The following is an 18,206-nucleotide window of genomic DNA, read 5'->3' as shown; positions in this document are numbered from 1 at the left end:
ACATATATTAGCTAATTTTTTATAATATTTTACTAATAAATGATTACAGAACTGTTTGTATGATTATAACTAATTTGTGGCTTTATATCAACTTGACATTTAGAAAAATATTGAATTATTTACTGTTATCTTATATAGTATAGTTGGCAAAAAGTATTTAATTTATTTTTAATGCAATTTTTAAAATTAACCTTTTCGATTGTATTAAAGAAATTAATAATTAACTGTATTTTATTATTGGGGCTTTTTTAAGTAGATTCTTTAATCTGAATCACACACACTCCACTACCCTCCAAGTCTCGCTTAGAAGTACTTACTCTCTAGTTGTTTCGCTGTATTCAATTTCCTTTGTAAAAAAAATCGATACCAGATATTCGCCTAATAGAAATGTTTCATTGTCGTTTGATAGAAAGACTCTATCCCAAAGATTGTGCGACTTAGAAAATCCATAAAGAGTTTTTAAACATCTAGTTTATTTCTATTACATCAAATCATATATATAAATTTTCGTAATGATATTTATACACCACGACATACACAGATATCCTTATAATTTACATATATGTATTGTATTTTTTAAATATTGAATTACTCTTAAAACAATTTATTCAAAGGCAAAACACATTTTCCGAGGTAAATGTTACCTAAATGTAAAGAATAGGTATTAAAGTCTTAAATTTTAAAAATAAAAATAAATAATTAGATCTTTCATATGTTAGGACCTTGAATAAATTTTCCCTATTTCTTTAAAAATGGCAGAAAACAGTACTTCGTGCATGTAACATCATTTCGAAGCTGCAAGAAATCCATCTATCTATACAGCTATATCTAATCTTAAATTTCAGTGTATACTAAGCAGCTAAAGCAGACAGAATTATTGCACCGACAATGCTCCGTCAGATATGACATGCTGAAACTGAATGGATAAAAGATAAAGATCGTTCTGGCGTACTAACCAAGTTTTAAGACAAATAATTGGAGAAATTACTTGATCAAGTCCGATGTTAGACGCTAATAGAACATGGAAAAATATTAGAAGTAGATGAGTCAACGGATTCAAAAGGAAAGAATTGTTACACGGTATCGTGACTAGCTATGAAAAGTGGATTTACAAATCGTAGGGCAGACATGCATCAATATCGTCCACTGAAGTAAATCTTCATGGTTCGAAACTTCTCCGCATTTGGTAGGATATGTAGGATATAATTTATTATCAGCTACTCAAAACGAATGACTTCAATTGATGAGTTTGAGTCGTGTTCTAACAGAAAAACGGCCGCTATGAACAGAGACACGACAAATAGATTTTGTTACATAACTTGCTTAGCCTCATGTTAACTATTCTCTTCGATGGCACATGGCCTGAGCTGAGCAGGGCTCCTATTCTTACGAATATACTAAAGAATAGATTGACTCTTGGACAGCCTTAAAGGTTATAGGGTTTTTATATGCTGCCAGGAAGATGGGAGATAATAATAGGCTAGTAATGAGCAATACTTTGAGTTAAATATTTTTATTTTGTAAAAAAGGCACAAACTTATTTAAAGTCCTAATAATATAATACCTAAATTAAATATTCCGGAAGTATAGATTCATCTTCAGAAACACTTCGACCTAGACATTTGTTTACAATTTTATCCAACTGAGATCCGTCTATTCCTTTGGGTTGAGCTACTTTTATTACTAAATCACTTCTTTTAAGTTTGTGTCCTACATTAAGACATTTTCTTGAAACTATAGTTTTTCCTAATTTTTCATAACAGTCTTCTTCAGATTTTTGTAATTTTTTTATCGGTTGTCCGAGTGCTAATTCCAAGATACGAATATTTCGAACCAATTCTGACAGTTCTTCTGGTTCTAGGGAACATTTGTGATCTGATCCTTTTTGATTCTTATTAAGAGTTATATGTCGTTCTACAATCTTAAAATGTATTATTAATATCATTAATAAAAAATAATTGTAACATAAAGTATTTAATATTTACCCTAGCACCCATTGCAACTGAAGCCACAGTTATATGGGTTCCAAGTTCGTGTCCCGAGTATCCTATATTAATATCGTTGAATGTAGTTCTATATAAATTCAAAACATTTAAATTTATTTCCTCGTACGGACAGGGATAGCTTGACAAGCAATGCAACAGTGCAAAGTTTTTATGATACTTTGACACCAATTTATAAATATGTTGAACTGTTTCTAGATCCTGCATTCCCGTGGAAATAACTAATGGAATATTCAGTTGGGCAGCTTCTTCCAATAATATGAAGTTGTTTGCGTCTCCTGAACCTATTTTAATAAAAGGTACTCCAATTTTAGCCAGAAAATGAAGTGAAGTGGAATCCATAGCTGATGCCGTGAATATGAGTCCTAAACGTGCGGCATAACTTTGAAGTTCAAGAAATTCTTCATCGGTGAACTCTAAATATGCTTTGTGTTCACCATAAGTCGTTCCCCATGAATTTACAGATACATATGGTTTTTGTAGGGCCAACTTGTTAAATTTGTCGGTAAGACATGTTTTTTGAAATTTTACGCAATCTACTCCACAATTCTGGAATACAAACGATTGTATAAATTAAATATAATTTCAACAATTAAGTATTTAAATTATAAATAACATTTATGTCACACATAGTGTAGTCCAATGATTGACCGATTTATTATAGTGGTCCGAATCAATGATAGATAAACTTTAGTACTCTCTCACAAAACATAGCATATCTACTAAATATTTTTTTCAGTTTTTGAACGGAATATTTGAGGCTTCAAGAAATCGAATTTGGCATGACATGAACCACTTCTTTGAGATATCATATAATAAGTAAAATGCCTTTATCCCATATGATTTTGAAGATACAGTATTGGTAGAAAATTTAAAAAAGGGGTTATTCATTATAATGGGAATTTTACAATATATTAGTGTAGAATTAATTAAAATACTAATTACAAAATAATTGTAGTAATAAAATTTTAAATAGTATAAGTAAAATCAGTAAAATTAAACTCTTTATTTTTTTATTGTTTAACTGTGTAATTGTTTTAAATTTATAAAAGAGAATTAATTGTCAATATACATTTTTTTAACATAACAACCAGGACAAAAATTATTTGAATTTTAAAAAAATTGCTCAGCAATATAATCCAGAATTTTGTTTTTTAAATTTATCAAATGCATGATGCTAGTGCAAATTGGTAGGCGTATTTTTTTTTAATGTCACAGTCTGATCAAGAACTATCTCAGAAATATAAAAATGTGAAAATATACAGGGTATTTCACTTAAGAATTATAAAACGGAACCATTTCCAAAAACCGAAAAACCAAAAGAGAAAAATATTCGAAAACTCTACTCTCTCCAAACCATTTACCTATTCCAGATCTTTTTGATTTACACAGTGTCCTAGAAGTTATGCCTTGTCTAATGGATTTGTGGAAACCCGGTATATGGTAACCATAAATTATTGTATTATGTTAAATTATTATCCCAATTTATCATTCTATTTGTATTCAAAATATACTAATTATATATATATGGAACATCATCTAGGGTAGGAAATACAAAACAGAAATCTAAAATGTGTAACTGTGATTTGTTTCAAACTTTAATATTTTTTATCTCGTTTTCTGTTGGACTTTTATTAGAATTTTTTAAGAAATCGACTTATTATTTAGAAGTGCATATCTGGTTAAAAAATTTCGGATAAGTTATGAAACAACCTGTAGACAACTGAATGCTGTCAGTTCTTCAATAATGTTTATATGATCTAACTCTAAGTTACAATTACAAAAAAAATTAGTACTAATTGTTTAATGTGCCCAAAAGGAGTTTCCACTCGTCCATCACCAATCATGCATCAAAACAGTTAAACATTTACTTTACTTACTTTTGCAACATTTATTAATTCTTTAGCAATTTCCACAGAACCTTGGTGATTTTGACCAACCTCAGCGATGATAAATGTTTTTTTTCCATGTCCAATTGCAATATCATTATTTAATTTCAACACTTTCGGTTCCATATTCTGCCAATTTAAACTGTACTGCTGATAGTTCGTCTAGTAGTAGTCACTAAATGAATATTTAGAGAATTATTCAATGTTAAATTGAGAACACTCTAACATTAAATGATCATTAAGTGATAAATGTCACAGGTCAATATACAAAAAATGAAATGAATGCAGTATGTGTAATTATAGAGAAAGTAGTAAGAATTACTTATACAGTGAGGTCACAAATAGTCTTTTTGATATGAACGAGATATGTCCATCTAATTGAGTCATTACAGAAAAAGTTGCATTACATTTCGTTGTTTTTTAATCAACTCTAAAATATTTTTTAGTCTTTGATTATTTTTTTTTAACTCCTAGCCCAGTTTGCTTTGAATTTCTCATAATTTTTGTATTTATATACTATAATTTCCACAGTTACCTGTTCATCTTTCTTTAGTTATGTTATTTTTAAACCTTAAACATCTTACATACCTTTGGGTTGTTTTTAATAAACAGAAGATCTAATCTGTATATGATTTTTAGGAAAGTTGTTGATATGAATTATGTGTATTAACAGAATTATTAGCAAATTCAGTATAGTCACGTAAATACATCAGGAACGGAAGTCAAGAGTGTTTTCTCAAATATTATTATTTTAACCAAAATTATTGTTTGTTAAAAAAGCATAAGATTTATATCAATTAAGGATAGAGTGGAATCAATCTTATGTTTATTTACTTTTATTGTCTAATAATAACCATTAACCATGAAATAAAAGATATACCTATTTTTTGCTTATTAAAAAAAATCTTGGACAAAATTCGTCCACAAAATTATTAAATTTTTTAACATATGGAAAAATAAATAATATATAAGTAACTCAAATTTATCTAAATATTTTAATCAAAATACTATTTTATTATAATCCTAATTAGATACATTTTATGACAACTAAATCTATCGTCACACACAATAATCGAGAAACAAAGAATAATTTATGTTAACACTCTAAATGTTCGTTCATACTTAGGAGTAGATAACGTCGTATACTGCACGGGGCAAATGGTCCGCTATAAATGCTTGTAACTTTTCTTTTCTAGAAACAGGTGTGTATCTTGGAAGTGGGAACGTACGGATTACTGCATCATTTAGAGCTTTCAGAACAGATGATAGGTCAGCTTCCTGTAACATATAAACAAATAGTTCTGTAAATAAAATGAATACAACTGTTTTTATTATTAACAGTAAGTTGTCTTACTTAAGTAGTTTGAATTTTAATAATACAAAAAATTACTAATTAATAATAATACAAAGACAAACAAAGAAACAGGACGTAAGTGGAGTCTTCTTTCATGATTTAAAATTATTTTTTATATTATTACCTGAGGTTTCGTATATTTTTCCAAACTTCTGATGGCAGTTTCAAAGTAATCCTTGCCGTAACTGGTCCGTTGTTCTGAGCAAAGCTGCGCCCACATTTCCTTGGCCTGTTCAACAATAGTTTCATCGGAGAGCCATGAATTGCCCGAGGTGTATTCTCCAGCGGCCACCACAACTACATCCACGCCACGAGGTCTCAATTCCTTTCTGAGACACTCAGCCTGTGATTCGAGGGCGGCAAGGATGGCGCAATGAATACCTCTAACCGGAGTCGCCACTTTGCATAAACCAGATGTTAACATGATGATACGACCACGAGCGCGGCGGATCAGTGGGAGCATTATTTGATTAACTCGAGTGGGTCCTAGTAGGTTAATATCAGTTGCTTTTTTGATAACCTATAATAAAATAAAATATATAATATAGAAAGGAATCCAGGCATACATTGGTCAAAAAAAGCAAAAAATTACAAGAAAATTTTGTATAAAAATTCTCAATTATATTTATCATAATCTACCACTCCCAATGAGATATTAACATCAAGAAATAATAAACTTAAACTATATTTAAATCTTGTCAAATATCATTGTACATCTTTCTGTTGAGCATTGAAAGAAATTAAGTTGAATCTAATTGTTTTTGTTTAGTTATTTTATTTATTTCAATTTCATCATTTATTCTGATAACCCAACTAATAAAAATTAACCCTATTTAAATGGTTTAAATGACGGTCGTCAAAGAGTCAGAAGAACTCAGTGAGAAAAAAGTCATCCGAAATATCTAATATCATCTAATGACTTGGGAAGTTTATTTATGTTGGAGTCCCTGTGAGAATATACTGGGTACTATGCATGTAAGTACGTACACCCATACAGACAGGAAGTGTTAAGATATGAGTCGTACCTTATGTTCATATTATGTTGGCATGATTCAAAAATATGTTTACTTATCTACAATGGAATATACAGTAGGAAAAGCGTCTGACCCGTCTGAATTTAGAGAGAGACATCATGTATGACAGAGACATTCATCTACCCAATAGTGGGAGACTTACTGTCTCTATTGTACATGATGTCTCTTTCAGAATTCAAAAGGATCAAACTCTATTTGTACTGTATGTATAATGTTATAAGAAGAAAATTAATTGACCTTCCTAGACGATCAGAGACCCTGAAATAATTGAGGTCTCAGGAATAATCTGTAGCATTCTTAGAAGAGTTTCTGAGTATATAGATTTGCGAGGTGGATCAAATTACGTATTATATAAGCTCTATAAGCCAATTTTATAATAAAATATTGTTTCAGTTTTATTAAAATGCATATCTCAATATTTCAATGTGTCATGTCAATATTTCATTTGTCAGATATTTTTCATACTTTCTTCCATAACTTAGTTGATCAGAAGAATAACTAATAATTCTGCTACTGATTTTATTTAGCAATATTTTTTATAATATTTAGTATGTAAACATTTTGAAGATGTTAGTCAAAATTTTCTCATCACCTTGGTAGAGAAATAAATTTTTATACTTATAATTAATCAATTTCCAACTAAAAATAGAAGTAGAGAATTAAAAACAGAAACTTGAATTTAATGAAAAACATAACACATAAAATTTTTTGTGGTTGATTATCAAAAATAACAGATATTAATAAATGTATTTCATAATGCATTCAAAAGAAATTATTTATAAATAAATGACTTGACCTACATCAATTTGGCAGCTATAGCAGAAGTGCTAAAAATAGATCGTCAAATTAATAAATTATATAACAGTAATATTATTGTTGTAAAAGTTGCATCAAAATAAGTTTTAAAATATCTTTTGGCATTATGGTTCATTCACGGTATATTTTAATTTTTTTTATTTTATACACCATTCCCGAGATATTTAAATGTAAACTCAACAAATTTTAATTTTAAAACACAATATATAATAAATGGTAATAAATAATAATAATAATAATAATAATAATAATAAAACAATGGTAATAAATCAGAAATAAATCTAAAAAAATCGGATTACGACAAAAAATATAAAAAACAGTGTTTATAACTACGTGCCGACACTCAGCTCTGTGCTCACAGCACATTTGAGATATTTGGATGTAAACACAACACTATAATATATTACATTTTATTTTTAAAATACTATAAATATACTATAAAGAATGACTGTCATTAGATCAAAAATAAAAGTAAAAAACAAAGATAAAAAGAACAAGTAGGTGTTTATAACTATGTGTCGATATTCAGCTCTTTGATCACAACACATTATAATTAATAATAGGTCTAAAAGATTACAATATTATAAATTTGGTAGCGGTGTTCGAAATCACTGTCTATGAAAAAATCTGTCACAGAACTGAAGAAGTCCTACTAGTGAATTATACAATGGGTCATCAATTATTCAGTAATAAATTGCATACACTTGTTTTTTCTGTTTTTCGAAGTTTTATAGTCAAATTTAAAATTTTTCTTGAAGGTCTTTAGTAATTTTTAGGTAAAATAGTTTTCATTGCTTTTATCCGATTTTTTCCTGCTGTTACTGAAAAAAACCTCAAATAATGTCAATATAATATTTTCATAAAATCGACATGATTACGTTATCTGGATGAATGGATTCAAATTTGCAAAAAATGTCATTCAAATTACTTCAAGAAAAATTTTCTATTGTATATTTATGCTGTAAACAACTGTAATCTATGGAAGGAAGTCCATTTAAAATTAAATATCATTACGTCTATTAAGATTTTACACTGTATTTTTTTTAATTTTTAATATTAATTTAATTATTTATATTAATTTCAACTTTTTCATTAAACTATTTTAATTTTACTAAAACTGAATATATTTGTCAAACATGGCCATGAAACAAATTTCGAAATATTTAATGTAACCCATTCAAATGGTGGAAGATCATGTGATATATTTTATGCTTCTCATTAGTTTCACAAATTAACAAACCTGGGGAGGTATCCACTCGATTTCGCCAAGTGCCACCCACGAAGCCGCATGAATAACAGCCCAAAGTCCTGGAGCCCCGTCGGGCAAATGTTCCACAGCATAGAGGGATGCTGCCAGGATTTCAGTTTCAGAAGAGACATCTAGCTGCAAAACGTGCAACCGCCCTGAGCATTCTTCCTTCAGTTCATCAGCATGGGGACTATTTGCTAAATCCTGGAAACCGGCGAAAACTGTAAATCCCTGTTCGTCAAGATGTCGGGCGAGGGTACTGCCAATTCGGGAATCACATCCAGTTACGAGAATAGCTTTTCCCGCAACAGTGATCTGGAAACAATATTTGATTAAATTTTTTATATATAATTGCATTTTTTTTACAATTAATTATATTATTTATATACTTATATTATTCTTAAGTTTATTAAACACATTTTTACCATATAAAAATATTTAATATTAAGACAGAAATGATTGTGTAATAATTAATAAACCATTTTGGTCCCTAAACAGAAACCATTAAATATTCTTTAGTAAAACAAGAAGCATTTCTTGAAATTTTTTAGACAGATCTAAATTAACGGATGAATATTTTAAAAAAATTGACCCCAACTATTATAGTATTTGTGTAACAATTCGACTATAAATTGATACATTGTACAATGTACCTACATCATATAAATAGCACAAAATTGCATATTTTCAATTTATTACTTAGGTTATTCAATTCCAACATGACACTTAAAAGTGTGCCAAGTTATTTCTGTCTGAAAATACTAATAATAAAATTACTAATATAAAATATGCATATAGGTGCATCAAAATAACGTGAGTAGTTCATGTACACAATTTTTCTAAAAAAAACATGCACATGAGCCCTAAAGCCCACTTCTAAAAATAGTCTTTTCTTGAATAACAAATTGGGCTTTTTTGAGCTGACTTATTATGTTGTGAAAGTATAAAAATATTTTTTAAATGTAATACTAGCTCAAAATAGACAATAATATAATCATATCATTTGATAATCGATTTCTTTGTTTAATTGAAAGATGTGGTTTTAATTTTAACATGGCAGTCGACGAATTCACAACAAATTTTTAAAATAAGTAAAATAGGTGACGCCTACGTGGAGTTGCACGAAACTGCTAACGTCGTCGGTGCTCATGTACCCGATTGAGCATATAATAATATCTCAGTTATGTTTATACGAGTGCATTTTGATTATGGTTGAGGTACAAAATAAAGTTTATAATAACTACATTGTACCTATATGTAAAATACTACATCTAAAGTACCAACAAAAATATTTTTAAATGTTCGAAGCAATGCCAAATGGATAAAAAGATGAAAAGAGAAATTCATGAACTTTCATCAACAAGTGTTTAAACTTGCTGTCAAGATCATTTTTGAGGTAAGCTAGCATCAGTTTTATTAAAATATTTATTATATTTATTTAATTTAAATTTATCACCCTTATTTAATATTATATATTTAAGACTTAAATATTAACCTATAAAATTTTACACAACAATTTTTACACATTTAAATAAATTTATATGTATTAAATATATTGTAATTAATCAATTTTTGTCAAGATGTGTGACTGACGTAGTGCGAATCCTTCTTCCATTTTCATAATTACAAACCCTAAAACGCTTAATACAATATCTCAACTGTTAATTTTCACTTAGCCAATGTATAGATGAAATGAGCACGGATGACGTCGAAAGATTCAAGCCCGATATGTGCCTGTGCTGAAATTCTGCTTGTGACAATTATATTAAACAGGAAAAAGAATTTATTTTCAATATATATCCTTATTTTGTCTTCTGATTAAATAAATTTATCTTTTGTTTCTTATTAACATCAATACTACTAACTGATAATCTAAAATATTCTTGACAATATAATTGATTAGAAGAGATAAATATCTGATAAAATTATCATTTAATTAATATTTATGGATTTGTTAATATGTATATAGTAAACAATTTTTATGATCTGTGGTCTAAAATATAACGAAAACTCTGCACTTATGTCTCCAAATCTGTTATTTATTAGTATGTAATAGTAGATAAACGTTTTCAAGATGAACAAAATAATTCTTTCCTTTTTACATTTTTTTTTAAACTTTGTTAAAGTAGAGAACACGATTGTCTTTGTTAGAATAGGGTTTGCGAAATTTTTGCCTTTGAACATAAAAAGATTAAAAAGAATGATCCTCCCAAAACTTTTATTTTCGTATGAATTTACAAATTAACTTTTTTTGCTTGACTGAAATCTTTTATCATTTGAAAGATTGACTGTTTAATTCTTGTCAGAAACCCTATAATGACTAAATAAATATTTGAAATAATGTTTTATATATTATTAAGCCTTTATTGGATTTGTCAAGGATTAAGCAATCCTGACATATAATAAAACTGTGACATTTATTTTAAAAACGGTACAATATTTTATATCAAAAAATTTGATACTGTAAATATATATATATATATATATATATATATAATATATATATAGTAATTGGTTCAGTCCAAATCTAATATTCTTCGAATAATTCTAATAACTCTGATTTAAGTTGGTTAGTAACACAAAATTCGATATATAATAATATTATTTACCATTTCTTCTAAATTTAGGAGATTTATTTTTAACATACAGTATGATTTGGAAGGATTCAGAAATCTATGTTTACTCTTTCAGCTTTCATCTGAACAATACATTCCAATCATCTATTTATATAATCAGAAATTGATTTATGTGTAGCTTTATTGTGTTAGAAGTAATAGAAATAATTATCTTCAGAACTAGTCGAGATAGCACTGAGAGATGTTGAGTATATTTATTAAATTCTGAATCTGAAAATTTTCCTGGATAAATTATAATAGAATCTCAGTAATTGTAATACATTTTAGTAGAGTTTGTTGCATAAAAAAAGAACTATAAAAATTATAATAAAATATTCACTGAACATTTTTGTTTTTACATATAAATTCATAAGTAAAATAAACATTGAGGTACCGCAGATTTCCGCTTGTTTGGATTTTAATCACTTAACCACTGAAAACGGGTGGTTAAATCTAATTTACTTCAAAGTAGAAGTGTCGACCTCCTGCAGGAATGGTTTATTCGTTAGGGAAAATTATTTGTTTGATGAAAAATATGCACATTTATTTTTCTCAGTATTTTAATACAAAATTGTTTTTATATTTATACTGTGAAAAATTTAGACATTATTAATATTAAAATAATTAATTTATCAGGTCAATATAGATTCCAATTTCGACTAATTATTATTTTACCATGTCTAAGGGTTAGACTGAGTGAGAAGGAAAATTAAATTTCAATGTCCGAAAATGATACAGGAAAAATAATATAAAATATAAATTATTATATTATTATACCTTGATACTGTGGGCATATCCTTATCCGAATTAAATCAAATATTATTGTAGTTCTAATAATTATGTTTTAAGTTAGTTATTATTTTATTAAACACTAAATTAGATATATAATATGTTATTTACCATTTCTTCTAAATTTAGCAGATTTATTTTTAACATACAGAATGATTTTGAAGGATTCAGAAATCTATGTTTACCCTTTCAGCTTTTATCTGAACAATAACATCTAACTATTAATAAAATCAGAAATTAATTTAATGAGTATATTTATTGTGTAAGAAATAATTATCTTTACTACCAGTAGAGGTAGCACTGAGAGATGCTCAGTATATTTATTGATCGACGAATCTCAAATCACTAATTAGATATATATTATATTTCGCATCATCAAATTTGAAGTATATTACTGGATAAATTATAATAGAATCTCAGTAACTGAAATACATTTTAGTAGTTTTGTTGCATAAATAAAACCATTTAACTATTTTTAATAAGTCGCTTTTCAAGAAAAATATTGGACAATGGAATGGAGAATATTTTTATATATAAACTAATACGTAAAATAAATGTTTAGGTACCGCAGATTTCCGCTTGTTAAGATTACGAGTAAAATCGTGTAATCACTAAATCACTAAAAATGGGTGGTTAAATCTAATTTACTTCGAAATAGAAATGTTGACCTTCTGCTAAAATAGTTTATCTGATAAACAGGATGTTGTTTTAATAATAAATTGATATTAATATGGGACTATTCTAACAGTACATGCGATTGATTTAGGCCCTTAAAATAATGTAAATTTATTACTATTATTATAATTTAAATATTGTAGTTTTAGTAAAATATTATCTTACTACTTTTATTTAAGATACATTTAATTAAAAAAGCATTTCAATATTAGTGATATAAATCACAATCATAGCTTTTATATTTTTAAATAAGTCTGTTTTATTTATTCAGTAAGTATTTTATGTGTGAAAATCATTTACTCTGTAATAATAAAATCATTTAATAATGTTTTTATTTATTTTTGGTACAAATTTAGTACTCTCAATAAAATTTGTTATCTTTTTATTACTTTGTTTATTAACTGCCAAGAATAACATACTTTTGTAAACTGTCGTTATTGGATTTCATACGGTGTTTTATGGCGCAACAACACGTAATTAAATTTTTTATTAATTTAAAAATTTGTTTAAAAATTCCTTTCTAAATAAATTTTGTAAGGATTATTCTTCAAAACGATTTAGAAGTAAAAGTAAAAATTGTACTTACCTTAAGATTGTGATAAAAGAGCACAGCCGCTATAGTAGTTATCGAAAACCAAATAAATAACGTTAACGTGGACACTTGCGATATGTTTAACACGTTAAGTAATGTACTTAAAACAATAGCGGCCGCATGACAAAATACTATGGGCATAAAACAACGATCAAGTACATCCCATGGTACTTCTTGTTGAGAAGCGGGTACTGGTGCTAATGTTACTGATGACTTTCTTCTTAGGGCGGCTGATGGATGTATTATCCCTACATTTGGTATGGTTTTAAGGGATGGTCTTCTTTTGAAAGGCCCACTCATGGTCGATCGAATCGTATGCTTACACCGACTGTTCTAAAAACCCGGGCAAAGGCCTCTGTTAAACGCCTAATCCGCGGTTCTAGTGGGTCTATTTTAAAACTGCGAAATGCTGCAACTTATAAAATATGTCTCATACTTTGCGATTTAATTTTAACCTGGTCAGACGAAATATGGAAGCGACTAAACAAATCAATTTTGAAGGTGAATAACGACCTTCTTTTATAATTATTTCCAATTTTTATATTAACATTTTTTATAATCTGTCCCATTTTTGATTAAAAAATTATTATTAAGTATATTTTTGGAAAATCAATTTTTTTAATTAATTTTTAACAAGTATTTAAATATAATTAATGATTATTACATAATGGTTTTTAATATTTTTTTGTACAAAGTTTAATCTCCATATTTTATTGATCTGTTAAAAGTTTAACTCTTCTCAAAAATGAAAAAAATATTTATTGTACATTATTTAAATAATAAATAATAAGATGTAACAGAAAAGTAAACTAGTTACAGTATTTACAGTATACAGTTTATATTACAGTATTTACAGTACAGTAGAAATAAATATCTTGTACCATAATTGTAGAAAATCACAATTTTTTGAAGTAAATCTTCGCAAATATTTACTTCGTAACTTGCTCACAAACAATAATTCAAATTACATGGCATGATTGAATTGGATAAAAGTTGTCTCGAGGGTCCAAAAAAATGTTTGGCTGGTCATACTACATAATTTATTATACAATGGCAGCATCGCTTGTATTTTTATTATTCTCACATTCTAAAAACACTAGTTATTTTAACACTCATAAATTTAATATTTTTTGTTAGAGGTGGACCAATACCTATTTGTAGTATATTTTCAGTTTAATTAAAAGTTTTATCTAAAATATAATTTACGCTTAACCGACAGTATGTCTCCCAAATTGATCAGCTGATTTAAATTAAATTGTTTCAATAAGTGAGAAAAATCATCAAAAAGCTGAACTTTGGTGTGGCACTGTAAAATTCATAAAGTCGTTTGATTTTCATTTTCTCTAGCCCATTTTTTTCGTAATTTGCAAATAAAAAAATGACTTAACATGAAGATTTCTATTATTCCCAGCATGATTTATTAATTTTAAGTATCATTTCTGACCGAAAAACCGACTTTATTAAGTTATTAAAATCGTTGGCATCTAAACTACTGGACCAGTCTCAAAACTATATGAATGAAAGTTGTAAAATATTCATTTATAGTTTATTACAGTTATACTCAAAAATTTAATTGTGTTAGAAAAATGAAAATAAAAAATTAAAAAATTAATTTTTTGAAAATGCTTCTATAACAAAAATTAATGTGATCTTCGTACATAATGAACCAAAATTAATAGGGAAATCATAATGAGGAAGAAAAGGCAAAATAATCGAAAACCAATGAAAAAACATATATAGCAATTGTCTTTTATGTCACCAGCCATTATGATGATTTTTTATTTCTTCCAAATTATGGATACTAAAAAGTTAAAGATGTTCTTATTATCATATATTTTACATATTATGTGGCTCTGAGGCTTTTTCTTAAATTTGTACTAAGCAAAAAAGTTTATTATCCTCCAATTAACCATTATGAAATAAGTTTATTTTTATCGGTGTTGTTTTAACACCTAGATTTTTCAAATTAAACCGATAAATATTTAAAATGTCAATAGCTGGTAAACTAAAGCTGACAGAGTAAAATAATTATTATCTATAAATAGGATGTGACGTTTTTATCGAATATAGATTAAAACAGTATTGCTCCGAATCAACATATTGCTTTTTGTAAACTTAAAACAAAAAGAACGCAGACTAATATTTAAATAAAGACTAAATAATAAATAATTTCAATATGGATATGAACAAACTTAAAAAAAATATGAATACAAAAGGGGTGAGGATAAACTCAGTTCGAAAAAATTCTATATGATTCAGCTGTAATAACTTGGAAATTTAAAAGAAAGAATTAAAAAGAAAAAAAGAATTAAACATTGTTTAGCTGCAGAAGAAACAGTCACCAAGAATAGTTTGACTTTGAGTTTACAAGTGAGTAAATCACAGTATAATGAATTGTACAGCAAGTCCATAAATAAATAATAAACTTGTGGTCATACAGATAATATCAGCAATTTTCAGTAACATTTTTCAATGTAATTCTTTTCAAATGCACAAATTAAGTTTTATCTTTAAAGTAGTTTAAATAATATTCCATTAAATAATAATGTACATTTGCAGTTTAATTTTGATGGAATGATATCAATAACATATATCAATACACAAACATTTTATATTTTTATTTAATCATATTTAGGGGATCCTGATTAGACATCTTTTTTTTTGAGGATATATGACCCAGTGTTCATTGAACATTCATCAACGATACACTCTTTTGAATGTAAAAAAAACTTTATTTTAAAAATATAAATTCTTTGAAATGTAGCAAAAAATGTAATATAATCTTCAAATTACATTTCTGTCATGTATTACATTATTATTTCTTCATATTCTATAATGTTATGATAGTAGATATTATCTAGATATATTTTTATCACTTATTTTAAACGAAAATTTATTTTAAAGCATTACTTTTCATCTCGTTCTATATTGGATTTCATTAGAATGAATTATTTAAAGGGCATATTTACATTTGTTTTAATGTATATATTGAATGTTGAGTGTTGAGTAAGGCAATGTAGAAGAAGTTATGTTAGTAGACAGAAGAAATCATACATCTCTATATTTTTTAACTAGATACATAGATACAATTAGACAATTTGTATACACAATTAACTTATACACAAGTAAACAAAATAAGTACACCGAAGAGTTTAGTATATACCTTAGAGAGCCTTAGTGCCTATAATATTTATGTTGTATCTTGAATTTTTATCTACCTGTATGTTAAATAATAAATTAAAATAATGGAATAGCGAAAGATAAACGCAGTTGTTCTTATTTAAGTTGTATTGTACATTAAGCCATGCAGTTACTTACATAAATTTGTGTTTTGATGTTAACGGAATAAAAATAGATAGAAATGTTGTATGAAAAACAGATTATTATTTGGCATTGAGTCAATATATCAAGATAATATTTTTATTTTTGTGATTTAAATAGCACATATTAACTCGGAGTTTATAATTTTAGACTATTTTAATTTTAGCCATTGCATTTTTGTTAATAAACACCAATGTGGCCAAAAATAAATTGATGGATACCGCCAGTATTTATCCATTAAATTTGTTCTATAACTTTTTAATCTTAAGATCTGATAGTTATACAAGTAGAGTTGGGAACTTTTTCAGGATCGATATTCTCAACAGATTTGGTTCGTTTCTTGAATGCAGACTCCGGGCAGCATGAACAAGCTATACGAAAAACCAAATTCAACGGTCCTGTTATAATTTAATAATAACATGACAAGATAAATGATTCAAGTTAATAACAATAGGGCGAGATACCCTCAAAAGAACTTTCCTTCAGCTGGGGAAAACTACCAAGTGATTGATCAATCATCCAGGTCATGAAAAACTTAATCTCTCTTCCGTACAACACAAATGTAATGCAATTTCAACGTCTAAAGACCTTTCAAAGCAATTGATTAGCGACTGACCTAAGGCGACATTCATAGGTAAGAATAGATTCCCCTTTGATGTTACTGAAAGATTAATAAAAGGATTTAATTACACTTCAGAAGTAGAATAGAAAATTGAATTGAAATTGAAATAAACAAATAATTAACATATTATCAGAAACACTAATTTGTATGATAGTAATATTGGTGTTTTCAGGGATATAATTGAGTCATCTCAATGTATATTTGTTGGATAAGTATTGACCAAAAACGAATAATTTGCTCATAAAATCATACATCATTGTTAAATTGTACATTTGTAGTGAAGATTAACTTATGAAGACTACCTTAAAGTAGTCTCTCATAGGCAAAGTTCCAAATTGTAAACAGTGTATTGTGTATATATTTTTTTATTCAAAAGGGACGCAGTTATTACCAATTTGGTAGAAATTAAGGTGATATTATGCAAAATACAATATATCTACTTAAGTACGGATGAGTACAAATATAGCTTAAATAACGTAATGCGCCTATATATTTATATTAATTTATTTCTAAACAGTCGATGCAAAATATTAATTTTCTCAAATGTATCAATACACTTACGCAAAATACTGAAATGATCTATTTTTAGATATAAATGCGCATTTCCTCTTCGATAAAAGTACTCACATCATAAGCCAATACAGACGTTTCCAAGGCTCGCCAAGGTGGGCATTTCCAGTTCTCGGTTATCTCGAAGATCTGATTTTCAACAAGTTCAACATTATTTATAAGAAATGCAGTTGACGTGGCGGATTTTTTTATTAAATGAATGTGTATTTCCAATTTAAATTATATAATTACAAAATATTTGTTGTTAAAAAATTAAACAATCCAATTCCTAATTTGAATACTTTAACAAATACGGGTCTATATTTTAGTATTATAAATTTGATTGGCTAACGGGAAGTACAGTGATGATATTTGATATAAAAGGAGTTTTTGTGATTTAAAAAATCTATTTTGCGGACTAAATTTACATGACAAAAGCATTGATCATTGTATGTTGTTAATTATGCGTAAATAAAAATAAAATATTGTTCTTGATTTTTTTTTATTCTATATATAATGTCATCAAGCTCAAACTTCACGAGTATTGTCTCCAAATCTTAGCTTTATATATCACACATTTGAGTAAATCAACGTTCATAAATATATAATATGTAATCATGGGTAATAATCTGAGATTCCGGTAAATAATATCTTTTGCTTTAGTTGAAAATTGGAAGGAATAAAAGTAAATGAAATTA

The 18,206-nt window shown here is 27.3% G+C and overlaps 2 protein-coding genes across 2 annotated transcripts; both read right to left on the bottom strand.

Moving 5' to 3' along the window:
* Window positions 1-1,534: 1,534 nt before the first annotated feature.
* LOC109597067 (sialic acid synthase) lies at window positions 1,535-4,123 on the bottom strand. Its single transcript, XM_020012698.2, has 3 exons — window positions 3,884-4,123; window positions 1,986-2,552; window positions 1,535-1,921 (listed from the first exon to the last, which is right to left on the bottom strand). Exons 1-3 carry the CDS (start codon window positions 4,016-4,018, stop codon window positions 1,565-1,567), a joined length of 1,059 nt encoding a protein of 352 aa, XP_019868257.1. The 5' UTR covers window positions 4,019-4,123; the 3' UTR covers window positions 1,535-1,564.
* A 735-nt stretch (window positions 4,124-4,858) lies between these two features.
* Window positions 4,859-13,383, bottom strand: LOC109597089 (D-beta-hydroxybutyrate dehydrogenase, mitochondrial). Its single transcript, XM_020012717.2, has 4 exons — window positions 13,011-13,383; window positions 8,337-8,660; window positions 5,371-5,766; window positions 4,859-5,170 (listed from the first exon to the last, which is right to left on the bottom strand). The coding sequence occupies exons 1-4, from the start codon at window positions 13,314-13,316 to the stop codon at window positions 5,015-5,017; spliced, it is 1,182 nt and encodes a 393-aa protein (XP_019868276.2). The 5' UTR covers window positions 13,317-13,383; the 3' UTR covers window positions 4,859-5,014.
* Between the last annotated feature and the right edge of the window lie 4,823 nt (window positions 13,384-18,206).

Source organism: Aethina tumida, chromosome 3 (assembly GCF_024364675.1).
Source record: "Aethina tumida isolate Nest 87 chromosome 3, icAetTumi1.1, whole genome shotgun sequence".
Classification (NCBI taxonomy): Eukaryota; Metazoa; Arthropoda; class Insecta; order Coleoptera; family Nitidulidae; genus Aethina; species Aethina tumida.
This window is presented reverse-complemented; position numbering and strand designations above follow the sequence as displayed.